The sequence below is a fragment of the Tachysurus vachellii genome, chromosome 6 (genome assembly GCF_030014155.1).
Source record: "Tachysurus vachellii isolate PV-2020 chromosome 6, HZAU_Pvac_v1, whole genome shotgun sequence".
NCBI lineage: Eukaryota > Metazoa > Chordata > Actinopteri > Siluriformes > Bagridae > Tachysurus > Tachysurus vachellii.
Genome location: NC_083465.1, coordinates 15,778,516 through 15,805,554, shown reverse-complemented (window position 1 = coordinate 15,805,554; position 27,039 = coordinate 15,778,516). Strand labels below are relative to the sequence as shown.

Here is a 27,039-nt window from a genome sequence, read left to right as displayed (position 1 = left end):
GATAATATGCAGCTGTGAGTGTATATTAAAGTTGATAACGTGGTAACACAGTGTTTAGAAAAGAACAACCAGAAGTTGACTGCTTAAGAAAGGAAAATGGGGAAAGAATTGGACAACACACAATCTTCCAGTTTTAACCACTGCTTTAATGCAAAATGCTGGGGTATTTTACAGAAATACAGCCACAACAGTCTGTCATATAAAGAATTTATTGTGTTGCTGTCATCTCTTGTTACAACATCAGAAATAAAGAGTGAGCCTGATCCAGAGGCTGATCTGCATAGCAAAGCCCCAGATAACACAGATGACAGACAGATTCCTCTCTCAGAAGCAGTGAGATGTAATGCCACACCATTATCTGTATTTGCATTGAAACTTGAAGTAGATGTGGCCGAAACCAGAAAAGTTAAAACGTAAACAAAACTAGTGGCCTAATTTAAGCTAAGGATGAATGAATGAACAGTCAATGCAGCACACAGCTTCACATTCATGTTAATGAAGGGGAACATTTGTTAGCACCACAGGCTTCATATCTGAGTAATAAACTGCACCTATGTGGAAGTAAATAATGACTATGTTGTGTATAACAAAATTATTTAACTCATTAAATATTCACACAACTTACAGGCGAGTAATGGGTAAGGCTTTATTTCTAGAAGAAAATCAATTAAAGCATCGTGAAATATTTGTAAAGGAAACTATACTGTAGCTACGGTTTCTTTGCTTTTGTTTATGAACTACATGTACAATAGGGTGGAGCATCTTATTCAGAGAGAAATACAGCAGAGCAACAATTTAGAATAAAACCAAAGTAGTTGACAAAAAAAAACAATCAAAACAGTAATATATGTATAGCTTTTTTTTTTATTATTCTTATTAGTGCAAGACCTTATTTTTCAAACCCATGGGGTATGTTTAAATCACTGACCAAAAATGATGGTACCCTACACACTGATAAGATTTCCTACAAATATAAGGCTAAACATTATACAAATCTGAGAAATAATCCAAGTAAAGGGTTATCAGAAACAAGCTACCCGGGAATTAATAGCAGGTTTGCAGATATATGGAGGTGAAAGCTGCAAAAAACGGACTCTTAATTATATATTTATGTACATGGGAAATAATTGCAATTCTAAATGGCAATTATGATTTAAATTTAATGAAAGCTCTGACAACCCTGTAATATTTAGTTCAGATACTCCAAACGTCACTTCAACTCCAATGCTACACTTTGTATGAGGTTTATATTCAGCTTGCTAACACAATCTGGTTCATTTTATATGTTTTATATAGGCAAAACAACAAGATACACGTGAGATAAAATGATAGGAGACTAATTCATTCTGTGAGATATGTAATGTTTATTACACCACAGAATGAGCACAGATACAGGATGGCAGGCCGGCGATACAGACACGGCTGCTTGATCAAGAAATCTGTACTAAATGGCTGGCAGCTGCTAAAATGCAAGCTATTGCTGAGAGATTTTGCTCTTTACTGTCACTCTCAGTAACAGTGACATCATTAACACTGATGTGCAAAAAACACTTTATACTTCTGTAATACTGAGCAATCACAATTGGAGAGATTTTGGGCTTAAAACCTGCCTCTACACAATAGGTGTCATTATTAGGCATACTTCTTAGTAGGCATGAGTGTGCTGTTTGGAACAGAGCCTCGAGTTCTATCTAAATGTGTGCATTCACAGCTGTGATATTAATCTGTGTTTATAGTGCAGTACGACCCAGTTTACAGACTGTTCAGCTGGAATGAGCCTGGAATAGCATTTGTCTACCAGAAAGGGTGACATTTCAAAATCCAGTGCTTTCTATGTCCAGTGACTATTACACAGACATTTTAAGTGCTAATACTCCAATTGAATAAGTGCTATCCAAATAAAGTGAAGTTATATAGCACTAGTTCTTGTCTAAGCTATTCTAACCATGTCTTCCAATTCAAAGTACAGTCAAGCCATAGATATGTTATCAAACAAGAACTACACCAAAAAATAAAGCTGAGACACTTGTGGTGGACACATTTAGCTTTGCGTGAAATCACAACATCATGTCAGGGAAATCAATTTGGCACACAGCAGATACATAGTGAGCGTATACAAAACCAAGTATGCAAAGTCTAACAATTTCAAGAAAACCAAAAAATAATTCAATTCTGTGCAATAATCACTTTAGAACAAGACAAGCTCTTTTTAGAACTTTTGTGTCCAGAGACGTGTGATTAAAATCAGCATAAACATTCGGCTACTGAAGATCAGAACAGAACAAAAAAAAAAAATAATAAATTAAAAAAAAAAAAAATCGACATTACAAAAACAGCCCAAGTGCAAATCAGACTAATCTGGAAAGTTATTCATATCTCAATAATCAGAATTTAAGATTTTAGTTATTTGTATAATTCTTTTAATAATGCTGAAGTAGCCTCAGGAAAAGGGGGTTGACTTTCAGATTGAGTGTCATTATATAAAGAAGCATCATTCCTATGTGGGACAGATTACTTTCTTACCGTAAAATACATATTTTTATTGAATTCACACAAAGACTTAACAGTCTTAAAACACAGTTAAGCATTTAATAATTGTACCATGTGTAAAACCAATGCAAAGTGTCAAACAAACAAATGACAATAAGCACAGAAAGATAAAAAAATTGTAGCAATTATCAAAACGTATTTTTTTAAAAATCCCATCAACAGTCTGATTCCTTCAAAGGTTTAAAACAATGCTTCCTGCACGTCACTACTGTGACTGTACGCTACACTTTTCTAAGGTGTTGTTGGGGGGTTAAAGAACTAAAGGAAAAACATCTGAACTGGTTTCAAAAGTGGAAAACTTTATAACCTACATAAATTACAGTTTAAAGTAAAAAGTTGCTAGTAACACAACTTAGGCTTGCTGGAAGCACTCTTAAAATTGACAGTCATCTATTCCGGCAAGGTAACCAACAACGAAAAACAGGTGCTATTGCAGAGGTGTGTGTGCTCCGAAAGTTTATTTTCTCCCACACTGCATCGTACAACTAATCAATATATATCAACCGTTATGAGGACTCGAGAGACGGAGCAAATCAATCTTCTCTAGTGGTACCGGCCTTTAGCAGATGGAGATATTCAAAGCAGACTGAAATGATTGCAGCTAAAATGCTGTCATGCAGTTAATTGAACAATCTGAATGTAGAGACAAGTACAAATCCATCCACATTCCTATGCTCTATTACATACAGCACGCTGGAGGTAAACTGCCGATTAACTCAGACCCTGCTCGTATCTCCCCTTGATCATCATGTTCAGCAGTGGACCAACCTGTCAAAAGATGGAATAACAAAGTCTGTTATATTTTATTACATACAGCACAGCTAACAGCTTATGAAAACCAAATGATTGTGCTTCCCAGAGTAACAGACTGATGATGACGTTTCTCTGGCACTAGATTAACACAGAATAAAAATAATGCAAGAATAAAAGGCACACACACTTGGCTTTCTACTTCTTTATAGACTGCAGCAAACGGATATGAGGCATACAGAGGTTTTTTTATTGATTTATTTTCTCCTTGTTAGCAATAAGCTACACAGATAACTTCATGGTCATGTGCTGACGATATTTCCTACACTGCTTTACTCAGTCCTTGTCCCATATTGTCTTTTGTGAAGAGGGCACAATGTGACGAATCATTCTTCCATTCTTCTATCACGTCTTTACATGTTACAAATTCAAAGAGTTCAGAGTTTTAAAATAACATCCGGTCTTTAGCATCCACATGCAGATGAATGGAAGTTATCGGAGCAAAAAGTGTAGTGTGACCATGCCATAAAAGTAGGAACTGCAAAACAACTGCAGCCTTCAGAAGGCAAAACCTTTGTTCCTAGGTTAAGTGTAGGGCAGACAGACTAGGGGACGCGACCCCACAAGGCCACAATATTTACGAACGGTCATAAAAACACACAATCGCCTTTTGTTTTATTCAATTATTTTACAAATGAATATGAAAAAATTTCAAAGATGGATTGTATGTGCTAACATTTTGGAATATTTCTATGAGTAACATTCAGACAAGATATATTTAATTAATAATTTTAAAAACCTCTCATGTAGCCTCAACCCTACTGAAAAAACAAAGCCTTCTGGATTTTCTAGATTAGATAATACCTTTAAATTTAAAGTGAGAGTTTTCTATTTTTTGATATAGCCCATAATAGCAATCATGATGACAGTGGAACGTTTTAAGAGAGACAGAGCTTGTCTGTGTGTTTAACGTCACTTTGCCTAAAATTGTTTGGCATTTCACAGTTTGATGTGGAAACCTGATGGACTAGGATGTTTTGGCTCTGGCACACTGTCTACAGCCTTTAAATCTTTCGGATGTACAAAAGATACACATCAAGTATGTGAAGAATAAAGCAGCATTAACATTGCTTATGTCATGCATCAAGTATAAACCATGCTGGTGGTGTGACACAACCGACATGGATTATTTTCCTCTAACAACACAACACTTCCGTCTACACCTGTAATTAAGCACAAGGAATATTTTGTTTTTAGTCTTTTACTTTTCATAGATATTTTTAACATCTTCAAATTTTCAAATGGTTACAGAAGGCATTTATTATAAATCTTGAATTTAAAGGAATGTAGCTTGAGCTCACAGAAAATTCCTGTTTGGGGGCTGTTTTCCCAAAATGTCTGAGGAAATGTGTTCGCCTGGTCTAGACTCTATCAGTGGAAACTGTGTGAACATAGCTGCTGCTCACACCAAACATGATGACTGGTACTATTTCATACCTTGTGGATGTGAACAAGGAAACTCTCATGTGATAAAGGTTTTATATAAATTCCAGAACAGCTGTCAAAACCTGTATGCTCAATTTCTAATTTTGCTTAAAAGCAGGTTAGCTACAAATATTTTTGTATCTAGGTTAAGGTCAAAAGACAGAAGGACCATCTCCAGTGCACTTCTCCAGTGTTTAAAAATAGAAAGAAAAAACACTGTGATTGAATGCTCTACTTCTCAGTACCTCATGTGGGTCCCCCAAGGCCTCTCCTAACATCTTTTCAATGTTTCTCATAATGGCCACCTTCTGATGGGCCTTCAGTGGGTATTCTATCCTCTTTGGAGTGGGTGCACCCTGAAAAGGACAACACAGGCATGTTTCACTTGTGATATGAGATCACATAAATACAAAAGGCTTTGTATGTCTGGATTGACATTACAGGCAGTTTTGAAAGGAGTCTGTGAGCTCCCTGTGAGTCGGGTTCTACATTGTGTGCATCCGTGCAGAACTTGTGGAATGGTGGGTAAACTGAGAACTAGGGATCATATAGAGCTACTCAAATGGTTATTGGGAGATCATTTGGGAAATTATTTCCAAATCAATTTCAAAATATTTTTGGGTGTTCAATATCACATGTTGTTTTAGAAGCTCTGTTAGCAGGTTGTTTACCATTTTTACAAAGATTCACTTGGTTGTATAAAGTGACTCTCTGAATCAGGGGTGTCAAAGTCAGATTCTGCCATGTTTTTGAGCTCATAATTATCTAAAGCCACTAATTTTCTCTTAAACACATTATGAACTATTCTTATTGTTATTCACAATCTATGCTAGGCTCTGAAAGAAGATTAAAAATTCCTAGGGACAAAAGAGTCCGTAATAGAAACTTTTTAACTAAATCTAATTTTAGGAGACATGATTTATTATACAAATGATATATTTCCAAAAGGATGTGGACACCTGTCCATCACACCCATAATTGGTTTATCCCCAAACTTTTGCTTAATAGAAAATGGAAGCCCAATATTGCATAGGATGGCTTTGTATGCTCTAGTAGTTTCCCTTAACTGGAGCCAAGTAGCCCAATCAGCAAAATCAGTCTGCACATAAATACCTTGTACCAGAAGTTGACCGTGATGGTTACTCCTCCATTTAACAAGGACTCAATGTGATGCCACCTGCAATACAAACAAAAAGCATGTGTTACACACTGCATCTTATGTTCAGCTGGACAGCACACAGTTTTACTCAATTATTAAAAAAAAAATAGTGTTTCAGTCTAATTAGTTTATGAAGATTTTTTTTATTATTATTTAATGGCTTGTCTATTGAATTTTTATAGCTGAAAAATCCACAAAAAAAATTAGCCAGACCTTTCAAACCAACTAGAATTCAATAGGATTTGATTAAATCATTTAAAACCCCAATATTGTAACTAAATCAAACTAAGTGCCTCTTACCAGTACATAGGAATGTACAGCACATCACCTGGACCAACAACAGCCTCATATCCAAAGGCATTTTTAAATTTAGGAAACCTTTCACAATCAGGGTTTTCAAAATCGACCTACAATACAGAAAAAAATGCAATTAGGAATTATTTTGTCAATGTGCCTATACTATAAAATACTAAAAGCAGTAACTAAAACACTTGCAATGCAAGAAACAACAATTATAGATTGGTGTTTGCTCATAACAGCATTAAATAAAATAAAACATTTTGTTATTAGAAAATAATCAGCTTCTAGGTGGTAATGCATGACATCACTCAAACTGTTGATTATTTTCCTATAACAGCACATACTGATGTGTTTTATTCATTACATAATATTTCATATTTCTAGTTGAATTATTAATACCTGGCTCTGCCTGTCACATGGATGATGAACAGGGTAAGGGTAGAGACACTCAAACTGGTCTGGTGGGAAAAGGATGCATCTCTTGTAACCTTTGATTTGTGCAAAGAAATTCTGCTGCTCATCATAATGTGCTGGTGTCACATTGCCTTTTCAATGCAAGAGAATCAGAAGCATGCAAAAAAAAAAAAAAAAAAACAGCAGAGACATACGTAAATATAAGACGATATAACATATAAATATAACATCATATCAGTGTTTGTGTGTGAATGTCTACGCTACTAAATGGCATGCAATACACCATGCTATGATATGTACCTTCCATGCCTATGAGCAGCAGATTTGATGTTAGCTGCCCCCAGTTTCGTTTGGTTTGTTGTTTGTTGATCCAGTTCCAGTTAAATCCCAGAAAATCCATGACAATTTTACGCCCGACTGTGTCATTCAGGGTTTGCTGCAAGTATACTCTTTTAAAAAAAAAATCAAAATAAAAAAATTTAAAAAAAAGGTTCATTGCCTACAAAAGTCACAGAATTGACAGAAAATTAAAAATACAGACTTCCATTTATCTGTTCATCAGAGAAAAGGACCACCATGAACAAGATCACTAAACAGATATTATATAGACGATTATTTTCAGTGTAGCAGTGAAACAGACATTGTAATAACGTGTGTGTGTCTTTACACTATAAACAATTTCTGTAGACCATCATGTAGCCCCTCATTTGTGGTTAGTGTCTGATTACAGGACTGCTGGATATTTTTGATTGCCAAATTGTTATCAACTGAGCAAAAACCCACCACCACTGATACACTCATACTACTACCATGACAATGTTAGTCCTGGGTCCAGAACCCATATAATATGTGTTTAGTGGATTTCCTGACGTGGTTTCATTTCCTGTATAACCAGTGTAGTGGGTGATTTAGGAAACAGTTACCTTCAACTAACTAACTACTTTTAATAACTACAACATGTACATGATGCACCTATAAAGCAGAACATACATACTAGGTATATTTAACCAACAAACTGGCAGCTCAGTGTAACACCCTGTGCCTTTTTTTTTTTTTTTTTTAGAAGTAAATCACGTGTCTTGATAAGGGATATAATATTTAAACTACAATTCAGTGGAAAAGTACACAAAGTGGCCTGATAGGTTTCCATGTCAAATGTACTTTTGGCAAACAATGAATAAAATCATGCAACTCAGCAACTAAATAATGAGTAATAAAAGATCAATGACAAGGTCAAAATCCATCTGTCATAGTGTACACTATATGATTAGCAGTAATCTTTTTATACCAGACCATTTTTGTTATACAATAAACAAGACAATAATAAATCATCATCATCATCTCAGACATTCAGAGCAGTTCTGGAAAACACAATTTAAATGTCACACAGGAAAATGGAAGTACAGGGACAAAGCAAAAGAGCTGTACTAGGAAGTGTGCACTAGGAAGGTTTTGCACTAAGTTACAGCAAAGTCAACACTAATCAGGTCAATGGTATACATAAACTTACACAAGTAGTGTAACACAAATAGAGCAGTCTGTGTCCTATTCCACTTTTTCCTATTCCAAAATAAGTGTTGCCCTGTATGTAAAATGAGCATAAACTGACTCGGCACAGATCTAGTACTAAACGCAAACTAAAAGAAAGACAATTCTGAATTAAATACAGAACATGCAATTTGAAATTGACCAAACGCAATGTAATAAATACTATTAACCTTTTTTTTATAACTTAATCTTATTTTAACTATAACTTTATTACAGTTTGTGTGCAGGTTGCTAAATATTTAATGGCAGAAGAGAGCATCAAGCTCAGAGAAATAGTTTGCATCATCATATTCCCTGAGCTCAGGCAAAATGATGCCAAGTGTTGCTTGAGCCAGACTACGATGAGAAAACACATATTGCTAACATTAGACTGCCGAGCTAAAATTCAATCCACAGAGGAACATGCTGTACTGTATAAAATGGCCAGCTGAATGCTGGCATTGATTGCAAAGCACCATTTAATGGTCGTATTGGAGCATATATAACATCCAGAAAGTTGAGATACAGGCATGAATAATCTGTGGTAAAGATTACATCTTGTTAAATCTCTCTAATTTTATGTAAATGCGATTGTTTATTTTTCCAAACTTCAAAACAACATGTCTAATTAAGGCAGTGACAGAAGTGCATGAAGAGGTCGATGTTCTTTCTGCTTGTTAGTTGGCTGCTTGTTAGTTGGCTGACTAGCAGCAATTTTATTTCCTCACTGAATTTCATGCACCTTGACATGTTTCACAACTTCGGAGTGGTGGCTCAAGCGGGTCAGGCTCAGGATTGTTGATTGGAGGGTCAGGGTTCAAGCCCTAGCACTACCAAGCTGCCCCAGTTGGGCCCCTTAGCAAGGCCCTCAACCCTCACTGCACTCCAAAGTTGGGATATGTGAAGAAAGAATTTCACTGTGCTGTAATGTATATGTGACAAAATAAAGCCTTCTATTCTACTGCACACCTGTGGTACAGCAATTTGCCCTAAAGGCTTGAAGCAAAACCAGCAAATTTGATTTGTGCAGAAAATTTGTTTACATAAAGACATATGATCCAAGTTTTTTGTAACAGGTAAGTGATTCATTAAAACACCTTACCTCTGTTTTCCATTCAGCTCCTCCATTTGATGCATCCTTTCTACAAACTCAGAAAACTTCATCTCTATTCTGCGTGACTTTGGCACAAAGTTCTCAAAGTTTGACATTTTCTTCTCATCATAATATAAGAATTTGTGGTTTTCAGCAATGTACACAGAAAAGTCCCCATTGCCAATGTTCTCTTGCAAGTAATTGATGTCCCACTTGAGTGCTGGATATACCAAGTTGGTATCTGTTAACACCACAGGTTCCTAGGAAATAAAATTGGCAGAATTATTATGTATAAGTATACAGATATAAACAGACTTCTAAATCCCCTACATTTAGCCTAACAAAAGTAGCGTAGGTCAAGTCTAATACAATCAGAATTTAAACAGTGGTGTCCAAACACATTTCATTTACCCAGTTCCATAAAGGAAGATAGTCAAAAGCTCCTGTCAGTTATGATAACAAATGCCTTTGGATAAACCTACATCATATAAGGCTAATCCCAGTGCTTAACTTGGATTTTGTAGTTATTGTGTGACATCATATTTCCACCAGGATTAAACAAGGTTTGCTGCCAATCCAACCCATCTATGATTTAATTACTAAAGCGGGTGAAATGAAATTTCTAAACTCATGGGGCTGATGTAATCTGATGGATGATTCTAGTTAGCAATTTAGTAGCCTTGATGTCACATTTACCAAATACAGTCCTGTTCGGCTCAACTCAACCAGAATAAAGTAAAAGAAAACAAGTTCTGTTGTTTACTTGTAAGGATAATACCATCTTAATTTGGTATGATTGCATCTTTACTTAAAAAAAAGACTGTATTATGTCTGGGTAGATAATATTAGTTTTGCCCATTATGGATTTGATATTTTATAATTTACATTTTTTAAATTGTTACATTTTCTTGTTCAATCTAAGCGTGAATCAAGCACTTGAGGCACTGGATTGGATTGATAATCGAAGTTCAAGGCCTAGCACTGCCAAGCTACTACAGTTAGGCCCTGAACCCTCACTGCTCCAGGGGTGCTGCATCATGGTTGACCCTGCACTTTGACCCCAACTTCCAAAGTTGGGATATGTGAAGAAAGAATTTCACTGTGCTGTAATGTATGTGTGACAAAATAAAGGCTTCATTTCAAGGAATACCCCCTGGCCCTACCCGTTTCTTTTACTGCAGTACTTACACATTTTAATGACCTAAATCCTACTCTATGGAATATGTGATAACTACAGCTAGGCCATAGCCCTTTCTTCTGCCTCCTATTTTTATCATGAACCACCTTTTGCATTAGGCACAGAAAAACACACCTCTATTCAGACAGGATTAAATTTGCATGGAGACCTGGAGTAATTAAATCATTTGCGGGTGTTTCACTCTGATTATTTTTCCATCACCATGGCCATTAGCCATGTCAGAGTTTTATTCCTTCCCTGAAATCAGAAACCATCTGACCTATTGTTTGTCCATCCTTGCAGTCATCTGATCATTTGAGTCATGGATGGACACATCAGTAATGTTGCTGGCAAATGCTGGCTGTGGGTCATAACTTGGCTAAACTAAAGTGTATACACTGTGAGCCCATTAGCTCAAATATGTTGATTAGGAGTTATTATATTATATAAAACCATTTTATATGAATATAGTATATAAAAATGTTTTAACACTTCAATAAATACATTTAAAAAATTGAGCAATTAATATATCTGGAAATCCCTTAATCAGCTAAGTGTCAGATCAATAGCAAGGGATCATATGAGAACACAGATATTCGATTTAGATTTTTCAAGTGTAAACATGTTCCACAGAATCATTTTGAAACTATCTGAAATGAAAATGACTGTTTGTGTTACATCCCTTCCCAAACCTACACATATTATGCTCACATTCAGACATTAGACTTATTAAAACTAAGGCAAATTTAACTCCTTAAGGGTAATGCAACATAAAATAAAGTACAACTTAAACGTGATATTTAACAATATTCAACTTATAACGGGCTTGGTTTCGTAAAAAATATCTAATTACTGACTGTTACACTGCTATAATCTGCCAGCATGTTAGATAAGGTAAGTGCCTATGAAAGCACTGGTTATTTAGTGAATGAGCGCGCGTGCTGTTTGTCTGCGTGTGTGCGTGCGTGCGCGTGCAGTGCTACGTGACTACAGGAACGTACCGCTTTTCAGTTTAAGCAGATCTGCGGGCTAAACACCACCACATAGCGGCCAAAGCGAGGCCACAGGCGGCACGGCATTTTGATGTGAATTCCGGCTCTTTTAGGTGAGTCACATCATTTGATTCATCTCACAAATAAGAACCGACTCTTTCGGCATCGAAAAAGGTCCATCTTTAACACCGGACAAACCTAACTACAGTCGAAATGGTTTAATTAAACATTAATTTTCTTTTTTCTTCAAATTCATTAACATAAATCTTTGCATTGTATTGTATTTTATTAAACGAATTCATACTCATTCACACTACAAATGTGCGTTGACTAAAGTATGCATCATTGATTTTTTATTTATTTATTTTTTCACCTTTATTGTGCACGCGGTTATTTATTTGCAAATATTTTTCAGTAAAAGTGGAAAAAAAAAGTCTCACTTATGTGAGTCGGCTCTCGGAGTTCACCTAAAAGAGTCGGTTCAAAGATCCGACTCGTTCTCAAACGACACATCACAAGCAAATTAAAAAAAAAACAATATATTAACAGCGTATTTCAGAGCGGTTTTGTTGTTCTTATTGGGGTTGGTGATGTTTAGAAATAAAATTAAAAAAAAAAGCTACCCTTAAAGCCGAGATCTCAATAAAAAAAAGATTCTTTTGGGAATAACTCGATTTGCACTTGCACCAATAAACCGTGGAGGCGTGACACCGAGTTCGGCCTGTTTACACTCCAGTAGGAGTTTTACAGCTAACGTTAATGTGACTAAAGCTGCAGCTTCTATGGTTCAGTAAAGCTCATTAGTCTACAGGTGAATCTGTGCTGCATCTTAAAGCACGTAGGATACACAGAGTCATGTAAACCCATTAAAATAAACACGTTTTCCTGCATATCCGACGTTATTTACGGTCAAATAAATTAACGGAAAATGATAGTTGTATTACTGGAGAGCTGACTGCGAGAAGTGTATGGTGTGTTTTGTGGTGGTTTAAAGAACTAGAGCTACTGAAATGTTCCTTTAGCTAAATTAGCGTTAAATAGGATATAGGGCTAGATATGTAGACTAGTCTAAAATATCAGCATGACACAGTGTTAGATAACCTGCCTGTTTAAATAAACATCAACACTAAAGCATGACTTAGCAAGCTAATAGTAACTAGCTAGCTCTCCACCTGCTTAGATACATACGTAGAGTATATACATGTAAACACAAGCGTTACCTCGTTGTTGATCAGGATCTCTGCTCTGGGGTCTGTATGAGAAAGTCGTGGGATTTGTTTTGTTTGAAACGGGTATTTGCGAAGCTGGTCGTCAGTCCAACCCGAGCCGTGAGCATGTAATAAATCGTTAGCTGCATCGGTGGATGTCGGCTCGGCTTCAGCCACTGTTGCTGTGGCCATTTCCTCCGTCTCCGGCTCTCTGTGTGGGTGATTGTCCTTTCAGGTGTTGTTTTTCTCCACTATAGGGTTAAAAAAAGGTTATAGGAAGTTGATACCAACTAGGTAATTCGGAGCTGTTGAGTTGCCCGCAGAACGTCTGCTAGCTGAACAGACGGATTCTGCAGCTCACGTTGTAGCTCCGGTTTGTTTAGCACCAGTGACGGCGCTGTGTTTTCTGTTCCGGAGGCGTGAAGCCAGACACACTGACTCTCTCACTCACTCACACACACACACACACACACACACACACACGTGAAGACGAGTAATGTTTCCAAAATCTCTAGTACCTTTATTATTATTATTATTATTATTATTATAATTAAGAGCCACAGAGAACGCTAATAAACTAAATCATTATTTATATATACCTTCATAAACTGTTTTATTTCGAAATTAATACTATAAAATGTTAATCTTACGTACAATACAAGCACAATAACATGCCAAAGGTGATTCACTAATGATTCGATTCTTTTAAACGAATCGGTCAAATCGAACCTCACCGAGAAAGAAACAGGCAGTTTTCTACCTGCTAACGTAACGTCTCTTTTCTCCTGGTGGATGTGTGAGAGAGATGTTTCCTTCACTGAGGTGCACACATACAAAGACAAGGGATTTTTGTATGGGGTCAGAATTGTTTCGTTATTCTGAATAAATATATATCATATGATCCACAAATAAATATAAAGAGTTTCACAAATATTTTTTTAAATCAACAAATGCACAATAAGCAAACCGTAAATATATGTTACAAATTTCACAAAAAGAAATGAAATTCACAAATAAATAAAATGGGATTTGCAAATAAAAAAATATTTATAAGTATATATTTAATTGTATTTATTTGTGAATCACTGCACGCATTTGTGGATTTGAAACATTTCTAACGTCAAGACGTACACAAGAATCCACAAATAGGTGGACTCCTCCCACCGTCTACTCCAGCCAATCGGACAACGGTCTCGTGGCGCTGACCAATCGTGGCACGGTCTACCTCCAACCAATCACGTTCTGATTTACTCGCTCTGAGGCTGTTCTTCAATGCAGTGTCTAGTTTGCACTCGTTTTTTTCATCCAGTACGATTCTCTTGTTCTATTTACTGTGCCCTTTCACATGTATTTACAGTCTCATGATTTTTTTTTACTTTGCATTTTTCTCATACTGATGCTTTCACTTGCACGTACATGACTTAGCCCTGTGTGCCATCGTTCTACGTTATATAAAGCATTATGGTCGTGAAGAAATGACATTTTATTCTAATGTATACAAGCTGTATAGAGGAATTATGATACCTTGAATGATGAAACCTAAGAGTTATTGTAAGCATAATGCATCCTGCTTCCTTTAGCTTTTACTTTAATAAAGTCACACAGTACATTTTCACTCAGCAAAATGTCAGCAATGTTTACAGGTGTACAGTGAGTTGACACTGAATGCTATTTCACATGAAACTTCTGTTTCTAAATGACCTGCACTTGACCGATTAGTAAGGATAGCATGCATGTTATCTCTATCAGGAGTTTACAATATTTGTCTGAAAAGGTTCATCTCTGTTTCTGGGATTTTTATTTTTATTTTTAGTATTTCACATAGATAATGTCATGATTTCTGTTTGCACCACTGCAAATGCAGCTCTGCTGGGGTGTTTCCCCTTGGTTTCTTAGGAAAATTGAAATCACGTTCAGACAATCTGGAAAACAACAATTGTAAACAAACTGTCGAGAGGTTTGCTTGAAGCGATAAAGCAATCTGATCGAATGGAAAAACAAAACAAAATGTATAACAATGCATGATGAGATCTGCAGTTCATTTAGCGAATGGGGCACAACATGAATCACAGGCTAACATGCTAATTTAAAAAATGCTTGAGCTCCTCACGATTGTTAGCCCCAGCAGTTCCCTGGCTGTTGCCTTTAGATTCAGTAAATAGAGTTTGAAAAAAAGAAAGAATTATTGTTAGGGGAGAACTGTGATGGAGTGTGAAATGTACTGTGTGACTTTATTAAAGTAAAAGCTAAAGGAAGCAGGATGCATTATGCTTACAATAACTCTTAGGTTTCATCATTCAAGGTATCATAATTCCTCTATACAGCTTGTATACATTAGAATAAAATGTCATTTCTTCACGACCATAATGCTTTATATAACGTAGAACGATGGCACACAGGGCTAAGTCATGTACGTGCAAGTGAAAGCATCAGTATGAGAAAAATGCAAAGTAAAAAAAAATCATGAGACTGTAAATACATGTGAAAGGGCACACAAAATAGAACAAGAGAATCGTACTGGATGAAAAAAACGAGTGCAAACTATACACTGCATTGAAGAACAGCCTCAGAGCGAGTAAATCAGAACGTGATTGGTTGGAGGTAGACCGTGCCACGATTGGTCAGCGCCACGAGACCGTTGTCCGATTGGCTGGAGTAGACGGTGGGAGGAGTCCACCTATTTGTGGATTCTTGTGCACGTCTTGACATTAGAAATGTTTCAAATCCACAAATGCGTGCAGTGATTCACAATTGCACAGAACGCGATTCACAAATGAGCAGGAAGCCATTCACAAATAAATACAATTAAATATATATTTATTAGAGATGAGACGGATACTCGGCTGAAACGAGTATCCGGTACGGATAAAGCACTTCTGCCGAGTACGAGTATTATACGAGTAATACGAGTCAATATCTGTGCTCGGATTGAATGAAAATCTTCATTGGGTAGCTGATTGTGTCAGCGTTCTGTGATAGGCTAGTCACAGCGCCCCTCCCCTACACACATACAGATGTATTGTGTTGCTGTGTCTCGCTCTGCTCACTCACAGTCACGCACATTACAGCTCTCTGTATCTCCCTCAGTCACTCGGGTTCGCGGGTCTTTTCCGTTAACGTTTAGGGTTTCTTCAGCTTTTTACTTCGGGTTGTAACGTTAATAATACGTACTTACTAACCAGTAGAGTTCTGGTAAACGTGGGTTCGTTCAGACATGGTTATTTTTATTACCAAATTAATTATTACCAGTTAAAGCCCCGCCCATTTCAAGACAAACCCCGCCTACTTCCGGATTAGGCCCCACCTACTCCGAGTACAGATACAGATACGGATAATTCATATGGTTAACAGATACAGATATTTTTTTTTTTTTTTTTTTTTAACAGATACAGATAATGCTGTACTCGCTCATCCCTAATATTTATAAATATTTTTTTTATTTGCAAATCCCATTTTATTTATTTGTGAATTTCATTTCTTTTTGTGAAATTTGTAACATATATTTACGGTTTGCTTATTGTGCATTTGTTGATTTAAAAAATATTTGTGAAACTCTTTATATTTATTTGTGGATCATAGTATATTTATTCAGAATAACGAAACAATTCTGACCCCATATTTTTGATGTTGCGATTTCGTGAATCGAACAGTGCATGATTCATCTGAACTCATTGTTTACTGCAACATTGATTCGCCAGTTAATTGTATGAACACTGAATAAGTTTCGAATACTATTTAAATCTAACACCATCTTGCCTTTTAGTATGAAAAGGGTAAATAACTGAAAAAAAAACAAATACACTTTTGTCAATATTTTAATATCCTTTTTAACGGTGGGCTGACACGCGCCCATCTCTATGTTCAATCACTAATCAGGGTTGCCAAAAACGACTCAGCATTCAAAAACAGTAAAAATGTAGCCAGAGGTGCAATGAAACAAATCCCTTTTTTAAAAAAACGTAGTTATAAAGAATAAATAAATGCAAAATGCAATTTTAGTAGCTTTCAAAATAAGGTTAAAACAAACTTATTGTATGTAGAGAATCACTCACTCACTCACTCATTTTCTACCTCGAGACAAACAAACTACCTCGGGTCACGGGGAGCCTGTGCCTATCTCAGGCGTCATCGGGCATCAAGGCAGGATACACCCTGGACGGAGTGCCAACCCATCGCAGGGCACACACACACTCTCATTCACTCACACAATCACACACTACGGACAATTTTCCAGAGGTGTGTAGAGAATCAAGTCTGGTTTAATGGTGAAGGTAGAAGAATCTTCTTTCTAAAGATTTGTAAAGACTTATCTCCTAATCCCTTTTCAATGTGTCATACATCAGCAGAACAACACAGTTCTAAATAACATAATCTTTGAAAAAAGCAAAATGCCTTTAACAGCCCCTGAACGTTTTCTTCTGATTAAAAAAAACACGCTTCAACTGATGTCATAACATTTATTGTCTTCTTTTAAGGGTTATGTAAAATCAACATCATAAGAAGGATATGAACACCTTAAAAAACTGAAAATAAACAAAATTACAGTGAGATCTTATGATGGGATCTGGGAAAATGTATAAAACCAAACGTTGAATGTTTCCAGGGGCACAGTGACCTCCACTGTTGTGAAATGTATAAAGTTTGTAATCTCCAGAACTTTTCCTAGAGCTAAAAGGGCTTTGGTCAGAAAGGTGTTTAAGAATCCAATGGTGACTCTAACGTAGCTTCAGAGGTCCTCCACAGAGCTGTGAGAGTCTACCAAAAAGACAGGCATGTCAGAAATACCCTATTAATCAGGCCTTTATAGTAGAGTGGCTAGGAATATGACAGGTATTTACTGTACTCTGAGAGCAGAAAGAAAATGATTCTCTAGTCTGATGAGGCAACTGTTTTGTGCTGAACTCCAAGTCTCCAAGTGCGATATTTTGTTTAAAAAAAAAAAAGGTACTACTTATCAACTATGATTGAACCATGTTGGTGGCAGCATTATGGATAAGGAATTGCTTTCCAATGAGACAAAAGAACATACTTGAACCTCTATAGAACGTATTTCAAGAGACCTGAAGATGCCAGTTAACAAAAACCCATTTCTGTATGAATATATTATATTGCCTAAATCCAGATGTGCAAAGTTTGTAGAGATTTCCCAAAAAAACTATATTTTTTGTCAAACGTGTTTCTACAAAATACTGAATAAAGGGTCTTAATGCTTATCTAAATAAGATGTCAGTTTTTGATTTTTAGTACATTTTAAACATTCCTAAAAATCTCTTTTCACTTTCTTTAATGGGGTATTGATTGTAGATTTTTAAATAAATCCCATTTAAATTCCACTGTAAATGGTGGGTAAAATACAAATAATGAGTGTGTGTGTGTGTGTGTGTGTGTGTGTGTTTGTGTGTGTGTTCAGGGTATGACCAGATGCAACAACTCGAAACGAATATTCAGAAGTCATTATACATTATCCAGCAAAAATATGACAGAAAAGCAAAAACAGTAACGTGACATTTAATATATATATAGTATGTGTAGCCTGGACCTAGATTCCTGGCCTGAATTATAGTGCTGAACTGACCCTGATGTGAAACTTGGTGGTGAATCAAAGGAATCGAAGCATAGATCATTTGATTAATTTACAAATAGAGTCAAATAATCAAATAGGTCCTTTGAGCTATAATTTCCATGAAAAAAACAGGCTTAATAAATTTTAATTTCCGTTACTGTGAATCAAGCTAGTTTTAATTCATTTGATTCACTGCTCAGAACAATGTTCACAAGCATTGTTCAGGCTACAATCTTAGCTTTCTGCTTCTGTCGTTGTTGTTGTTGTTGCTGTTGCTGTTGTTGTTATTCTTTTTTGTTGTTGTTTTTGTGGTTGTTATTTTGACTATTTCATACAGAAACAAACATACACACACAGACACACACACACACAAATGTATAAATATATAAATAAATATAAGATGTATAAATATAGGCTCTTTATTTCACATGAATATTATTTTACATGAATTTGTTTTTTTTATTTCATTTTTTATTTTATTTTTATTATATTTATTTTACATGAATATTGTTTGATTTTCCTCTTGTTGCTTTGTTGTTGTTTTTTTTATTTAAAAGTTTTAAGTAAAGGTTTTAAATAAAAACAATGGACGCCTCTATGATATGCAAACATAAGACACAGCTCAACAAAACATTAAATGGTGAAGTTCATTAGGATTATAAATGCGACCATAGTCTGATACAGCCACGTTATGCAACTTCTTTCATTTCACCAGCAGATGGAACTGTGGCATCGGACTTATGTCCTCATGAAAGCTCACACTTTTGTAGTATGCTAAATATTTTCATCCTGAACCTACTAAGACCTTTAGATCTCAACTGCTGAGCTGCATACGCAAATCATTTTGCATAAAACATTAAGTAAATGTAAATCTTATAGTGTGAGCAAAGCTGGGATTGTCAAAAAGTCCAAAGTTTTACTATAAAGATTTGATTTAAAAAGGATCGGAAAAAAGAAAAGAACTAGCTTAATTCATTAAACAAGTCACATTCATTATTTCCCTCAGCATATCCTACTGACCCTGGTGTTGTGTGTTTCTTTACATTCTTTACATTTAGGTTGTATCATAACTTTCCTTGATGAAAGAAAATCAGAATGAAAACAAACAAACAAACAAACAAACAAACAAAAAATGACATCAACCTAAATCATTTGCTAACATAAAAATTTCTATAGACAAACTTTTTGTACTTTTCTTTATCTGTAGCATTTTAAAAGTCTCTTCAATGCATTAGTATTTTAGTATTTCTTGTTTTGTAAGTAGTATATATATATATATATATATATATATATATATATATATATATATATATATATATATATATATATATACATCTGTTTCTCAGAAAAGCGTGTCATGAAGAGTTTATGGTTCAGTGACATCGTAAATGCACACTGACCTCCTGAATCATGTGAGCAGATTTAAACCTATGTGCTATGTGTGTGGACAACTCCTAATCTTCAGATATAAAAAACCTCAAGAATTTGCTCACTGCAAATCACTGTAAGTGGCAAGACCCAGCCTTATTCTTGACTAAACAAGGTGGGAAAAAATTGGATGTAATTACATTTATTACAGTTGTAAAAATATAGATGTGATGTTTTTTCAGTTATATAACTGTATTTATTTATATTCTGTATGCATCCAAACAACAATTCTGTGATTATAATGCTGTGTTTTTCCATATTAAAAAGGATCCATGTGAAAATTGTGACAGGAAGTTAATGTGATAACCATTAAAAAAGCAGCAACAACAACCATAATAACTTATTATAATAGAGGTGATGTTATTAAAAATTAAAAAATAAATAATAAAATAAAGACCTGCTGGAAAGTTACAATGTACTGAAAGTGAACTGTTAAAACTCTTTTTTTCATTAGTTCAGATGACTAATAACTTGTAAAGGACGAATCCTAAATAAAGAGGAAGCAAGTTCAGTAAAGCAGTCTATGCTTGCAAGACTATTAATGCATCACTTGGTGCAGATTTAATTAGCCGTTTTAATAGGATATCACTTTTGCTGGGTCTTAGTTTTGTCGCTGCATTCTACAGTAGGGTTGGCACTTCTGCAGGTGGGATGGAAGCTGGCAAGTATTTGTTTATGAACCCTCCTTGTCTAGGTACAATACTTGAACTAACTTCTATTCATCAAATAGTGTGAATCCATGCAAAGCCTTTTCCCAAAGTCCCTTTGAAGGCGACAGGCTATTGAAGGAGGAGGAGAGGGGGATTAGCTTCTTCAGCAGTGGTGCATTACCGAGGGAGCTGATTAGCTCGCCATTCATTGTTAAATCGAGCAAAGGAAGGCCCTAGAGGAGTGAAAAGAGCCAAATAGGTGGGCTTGGAATAAAACATCCACAGGAAGCCCAATACAGGCCACATGAAGTTTCCCAACATTTTTTTCCCAAAGATGATGGCGTGAAAAGGAGATTAGCATACAAAATTAGAAGCAAGATAATTTGAGGGGCGACTTGGTCCATGTTTTCCCTCTGTCTCCACAAAGTTAATTAAACCAGTATTAAACAGTAAAGAAACATCCAAGTGCCAAGGCGTTGGGAGTTCTTTGAGGATTACTTAGATAGAAAAAAGGGCATTTGAAAAGAAGAAATTGAGAGAGGCGTGAAGGAAGGAAGACTATAATTAAAACTCTTTGCTTTTTGTTTCCGTGCCCCAGGGTTATCTGACACTAAATACAAAAAAGAATTAGCAAATCTATATGGCATGTTTAAAAATTTACAATCCTGGCAAACAATCTACAGTTCGTATATAAGTACTCTTTAAAATAAACAGGAGTTCATAGAAGTATACACAGTGGATTTGTATGCAGTATTTCAATTTGATACTTTCATGCAGGTTCAACATTTATAACAAAATAATCAGATTACGCATAATCATTTCGGACCACTTATAGTAACAATACACAAGAGTGCAGTTTCTATGTATAAAACACATACTTACCAAATACAGAAAAAATGAGCTATTAAAGGGCGCATTACATATTTTTAATCGTCAAAGAATGTGGGAGGAAATACAAAATAAAAAAGATCTATCCAACAAAACACCACTACATATATGAAATAAATTAATAATATACAAAGTGCTTCATCTTATTTACAGTTCATTTACAGAGAGTATGATTATTATCCCCAATTCAGAACACAGTAGTTGTTGTTTTTTCAGATGTATTATAATAGAATACAGAGACACAGATTTGGGAGGTTTGGGAGATAGTAGTTTAAAAAATGCCTTATTCATATTCTACTGAACCCTATTTTATGGTTAAATACGGTTGTCAGTGCTATCTTAGAAATGCAAGCTGAAGTGACTGGGTATATTTTGAATACATCTTTGAATACATATAAGCCAATATGTGTGTGTGTGTGTGTGTGTGTGTATGTGTGTGTGTGTGTGTGTGTGTGTGTGTGTGTGAAGAATGTTTCAATATTGATAGCATGCCTAACGTAATATTTTACGAATTCCTAGATTTTAATCATATATTTGTTTGTATATGATTTCTTTTTCAGTGTCAGTGTTTTTATTTTCTGATGCACTGTCAAAATTGCAAGGTTGAATATATTAAAGATTACACTGTGTCATTTTCAAGCCTTAAAGACAACATTAGTGCTTCTTCTTTAGACGAAGGCTTTTTCTTCGACTTGCACTATCATTCTTGACCTGCTTAGCTCTCACACAGTAGTACTTGACGACAGTCTTGCGGCACTGCTCACATTTTACTGCACAACACCAGTGGAACTTGCAGTTACAACTGGATACAGTCTCTGCCCTGCGCTCCTCCACAGCCAGGCCACAGTCACTGCATAGCCGCTTGCAGCTACGTTTCTCCCACTTACTCAGATTCTTGCCCTTTTTTAAGCACTCACGGCCTTCAGTGCCTGGTAGGCCTAGCGTACGGTTCTCAACACAGTAATCAGGAGAATCCTCCAGGTGCACCAGCTCCTTACGAGAAATGGAGCTGAAGGTCTCAGCGACAGCCCCACGACTGGCAGCACTGTTGCCTGCACCACGCAGGAGGTCCACCTTAATAGCACGGTGGTACTTCTCTTTCAGGTAGTTGCCCACTTCTCGAAACTCGGGCAGCTGAAGCCAGCAGGTCTGAGTGGTGCAGCTGCCAGATACGCCATGGCATTTACACGTCCTTTGCATGGTCCCTTTCACAGCCTGGTGTAAGAAAAGATTGAAAATGAAAGAAATGACCAATGTGCTTCAGAAAAGTATGCATCACTCTTAACCTGTAATTCTATATGAACAATCTTTGTCTATTATTTATTCACTAATTTCAGCATTTGTTCTCCTTTTCCACGTTTTAATGACACTTGAATTTGAATTCATCATTTCTCAAGATAATATACAATGAATCCATTATTGCACAGACTATATGTCCAAAACATCCACTTGACAAAAAAAAAAAGGAATTCATTTGGATAAAGAAAAGCAGGTTCAAGGTTCAAGCTTGGGTGTTTCTCTTTTTTTCACCTTTTGTGCTTGCACAATATATCTTGACTTCAGATGAAACAAACATCTGTCATTTGAAAGGAAGCGTCTCTTTTCTCAGGGAGGTATTTGCTCTTGATAGGAGGCAGAATCAAGGTTTCACAGTGAGCCGAATTGTTCAGCACAGGAAAGGGGAGTATTTATTTAGCAAGGCCATTGTCAACATGTTTTCTGCCATAGGCAGACCCAATGGTTAGTCCATTCAGGATGAAATGAAAAAGAATTCTTTTGCATTTTTTTTAGTTACAATGATGCTCCAGGTGCCATAGTGAGCTGACAAAACCTGCAGACGGGGTACTGGCAGGAAAAACAAAGCACTTCAGCTGCATGGATGTGATGCCTGTGGCTCTCTCAAGTGCAACAAAGACCAACATAAACGTAAGATCCTTATTGCTAGAATAAAACTAAATGCTTATTTGAGAAGAAACAGAATACAGAACCTTTGCAACGTGTGGCCCCCTAGGTCCTCTAATTAAGCTTGCACCACTGATCCCAAGAATTTTGAGTTGAGTTTGTCATAAAGGACATTCACAGGCTGTAAATAGGCCCATCTGGTACAGCGCAAACACTGTTGGGGGAATGAGTGGCACCTTGCTTATAAGGCCATGAATGAAACTCTTGGGTGGTAAGCGATCACTGGAAGCACTAAAAATGATTCAAAAGGCACTTTACATTCTGTTGGTGGTCAGGAGAGCTGCCTATGTTTCAAGTCCCATCTTGTAATGCAGGAATAAATCCCCCACTCTAGCAAACTATCTCTAGCACCCTCTCATAGTCTAAAGTCCGTGGGAGAAACTAGAGAAGCCTTTTTTGACATTCAGGATACCTTTCGTCCAGCTTCGTTGTTGTGCAGGTTCATGGCAGCACGCGCATCTTGCCCAGTTTCTAATGCATCCACAAACTGTTTGGAGATGGCCTCTCCAAAGCCCACATTATCACTGCAGCCTCCCCACAGCCAGCCTTGACCACCTGAAATGTAGTTGCAATGAAATACATAAACTAAAAATATTTGCCTCCTGTAGGGGGTCTGGGGTTGACTCCAGACCACTTATACAAAACTTATTGTTGTTTTTACTGTTGTCTGTCATTGTGTACATCATTGTGTTCTTTTCACAGTATGTGCACTTACCTCGTTGACCATTCCTGGTGTCATCACAGCCACAATTATCAAAGTCTCCCAGGCTGCAGTTCCTTGTGAGAGTGTACATAACCCCAGCAGAACTGATGGCATGAACAAAAGCTGTCTCCCGGGTTGCTGCAAATAGAAATGAGCTTGAAGCTATTTCTGTTTCATATTTTTGTTCCATATCAGCACATTCTGAAAATATTAATTTTTATATCTATTAACTCCACCTGCATTTCCATGTAAAGCACGATATTAAACACTTATTTATGACTGTTTATGGGTTTGTTTGTCGAATCAAACAGTGAAGCACACAGTTGGCATAAGCTCAGCAGTCTCTCAATTAGGCAGGGGTCAGCACTAAACTGGGTCAGGTTTCCTTTTAGCACTTGAAGAATTCCCAGTGAAAGGAGTCTAAGGCAAACCTTTGACCCACACCCTTCAGATTAAGAGGACATCCATTTCACTCATGTTTTGCCTCACCGTAACATATAGGTGGCTTTCTATTTACTCAACTACATGTGTGGTTCAAGTGATTCGAGAAATGTATGTATGTGGCTACAGTAAATAAATGGTTCAAAAGGTTTTGAATCAGCTTACTATGATTGATGTTATTGTATCTGATTAACAAAACCGTATGCCAGCTGATTTAGACTGTGTTTGGTCACACAAAACAATAGTCTATTCTGAGACATTTATCAAATCACACACGCTTACCACTCCTGAGTCCGCTGTGTGTGGAAAGCTGAAGGGCTCGTTCTGGACAGTTCCAGCGCTCCCACGCAAATTGATACTTGCATTCTTCAATCCCACTCTGAGCTCCTGCAGCTACGCTACTGGAATAGATCAGGTAAGCCTGCAACAGCAAAAATACTTATACAACTTGATCCTTTTCACACAACCACACCCAGCCACCCACTCACACAGACACACACACACTTTGGGTTAATCTATTGCAGGCTCACATGATCTGTATAAACTTATCTATCAATTAAGATCAGATTCGGTTTGATCTCCTGTTAAGTCTTTAACTGTTCATTACAATTGGATCCTTTACAATGTAAATGGGTTCAAGTGGTTAAAAACTACGAATTCTAATAAAATATGAGTTATAGTCTACCCTAGCATCAGATGATATACACTGAAGAAAGAAATCATTTCCAACAGTGAATGCAATGTGAGAAAAAGAAATGTCACTGACATGCACCATTTGCAGAGTAATCATTTATCTTAAAATAATGATCTAGTTAAATCAGTGCTAGGATAGCTTGACTCTCTGATTTTAGAAAAAGATCTTAGAAGATCAAAAGAAAGTTGGCTTACTTTTGGCCCAGTCATCAGGAAATTATTCACTGACCTGGAAGACAGCACAAGAGTGTTAGCTCTCCCCCATGACCAACACTTTTCTACACAAAATTCTTAAGATAAAAGATTGTACCACACACATTAATATATACAGCGAACAAACAAATATTCATACTTTTTCATAGATATACACAGTCAGACAGAGTACTGATTACAATTACTACAAATTCAATTTCTAAATTTAGATATAGTTAATTTCATCAATTTTATTATTTTAAAAAATAAACCAAGGGGAAAATCTGTGAGCTGATGAAAAAGTCTATCACACGTGGTTAAGTTAGACGTGGAAGATGTTCAAAATGATAGACAACATTTAGAAAGAAAAATGAGGGAATTGCCCAGTGGATGCCCAAAGTGGTTAAATACAATTCTAATACCAGTGAGTGGCTTTTTTTTTTTTTTTTTTTTAGAAAGTTATTAGAACAGATGCAATCTTTTGAAATCATATTTAGTTGTTCTTTTAACTGTTATTATATTCACACATTGCTCCTTGTCTGTTTGATCATTATCGACAGCTGCAAACATCTGTGAGGCCTAATGCAAAAAAAAAGTCTTTAAACTTTTGCACTCTACAAAACATGTATGCATACAATTATAAAGTTTTTTTGTTTATAAGATCTGTTTTATATGTTAATAGTTGTTGGTTATGATGCAGAGAGGACTCATTGTTCAGCTATTATTCAACTATTCGTCATGATTCATAATATTACAGATGTCATTAAATCTAAATCATTCTGATGATCAATTAAACATCAGATGATTTATTTCATTACAAAATCCGTTCCCAACAGGTTAAATAGGCTTAAAACTAAATAAATGTAATACAAGTCACTTACACAGACAATCAATCGACCAAGACAAAAGTAAATCTTTGGTGAAAGCAATCATTTTAATTTATAATAAATTTGTCAATACCATGAAAATGATAGCAATTGTAGCTAATATGTTAACATTTTCACAAGATAGTAGTGCAATCATTTCTATTATATTTTAAAAATGTAACTCACCAACTGCAGCAGGATTTCATGTGAACCATCAAAATGAAAATGTAATAATAAACGTCCAAATGGATGAACATCCTGCGAGCGCGCCGTTAAAGCCAGATGTTAGCCTAGAAATCGGAATCAGGCGCAGCAGAGTCTATATAAGCTACAGGCAGCCTCTGAAATGGATCTGCTCTCATCCCAAACCGAGATTATCTGCTTAATTAAAGCCTTTTCCCCCCTTCTTAGCCTTTCAGCCAATCAGCACTATTGTGCCAAGCAGAGACTGAAATGATCAAAAGGGCACAGTGGCTCCCCGGGGCCAAATAGCGGGGAAGAGCTCAGTGCGCCTTAACAGTTGGGGCGAATCCATATGAATTCGGACTGGAGATCGCTGATCTCCTCAAAAACTCAGTTTACCCAGTGTGATACAGTAGCATGGGAACAGAGGATGGTCGGGGATTATCGTGTCGATCAAACGTCAAATGTTATTTGGATTTTTCTCTGTTGAGGAAATTTGCGCACTTTTACAGAGGAGATTTCTTCATCCTTAATCCAGACCAACCTCTTCATGTAGACTGAAAATTGTTATTGGGGTGTTTTTCTTCTACGAGACTATAAATCGAACAAATCTTAATACATGGACATGGGATTTGTGTGTGTGTGTGTGTGTGTGTGTGTGTGTGTGTGTGTGTGTGTGTGTGTGTGTGTGTGTGTGTGTGTTGACTGTAAAGTTGAGCGTCTATCACTCTATAATCAGCTACTGATGCCTAAAAAATAGACCAGCTAAATTATCAAATGCAAGACTGAGCAGACGTGTTCACTGGAAAGAAGAG

At 36.3% G+C, this 27,039-nt stretch overlaps 2 protein-coding genes and 1 long non-coding RNA gene across 3 annotated transcripts; 1 reads left to right on the top strand and 2 right to left on the bottom strand.

Moving 5' to 3' along the window:
- Positions 1–125: 125 nt before the first annotated feature.
- hif1an (hypoxia inducible factor 1 subunit alpha inhibitor) lies at positions 126–13,091 on the bottom strand. The gene is made up of 8 exons (XM_060872530.1): positions 12,668–13,091; positions 9,288–9,538; positions 6,959–7,107; positions 6,644–6,789; positions 6,245–6,351; positions 5,899–5,962; positions 5,031–5,141; positions 126–3,318 (listed from the first exon to the last, which is right to left on the bottom strand). Exons 1-8 carry the CDS (start codon positions 12,845–12,847, stop codon positions 3,262–3,264), a joined length of 1,065 nt encoding a protein of 354 aa, XP_060728513.1. The 5' UTR covers positions 12,848–13,091; the 3' UTR covers positions 126–3,261.
- LOC132847338 (uncharacterized) lies at positions 11,393–24,316 on the top strand. The gene is made up of 3 exons (XR_009648629.1): positions 11,393–11,560; positions 22,976–23,110; positions 23,849–24,316. It is a non-coding gene; the product is annotated as an uncharacterized LOC132847338 (long non-coding RNA).
- On the bottom strand, positions 21,839–26,298 carry wnt8b (wingless-type MMTV integration site family, member 8b). The gene is made up of 6 exons (XM_060872531.1): positions 26,228–26,298; positions 25,179–25,212; positions 24,573–24,711; positions 23,862–23,987; positions 23,559–23,701; positions 21,839–22,399 (listed from the first exon to the last, which is right to left on the bottom strand). The coding sequence occupies exons 1-6, from the start codon at positions 26,296–26,298 to the stop codon at positions 21,839–21,841; spliced, it is 1,074 nt and encodes a 357-aa protein (XP_060728514.1).
- Positions 26,299–27,039: the final 741 nt, after the last annotated feature.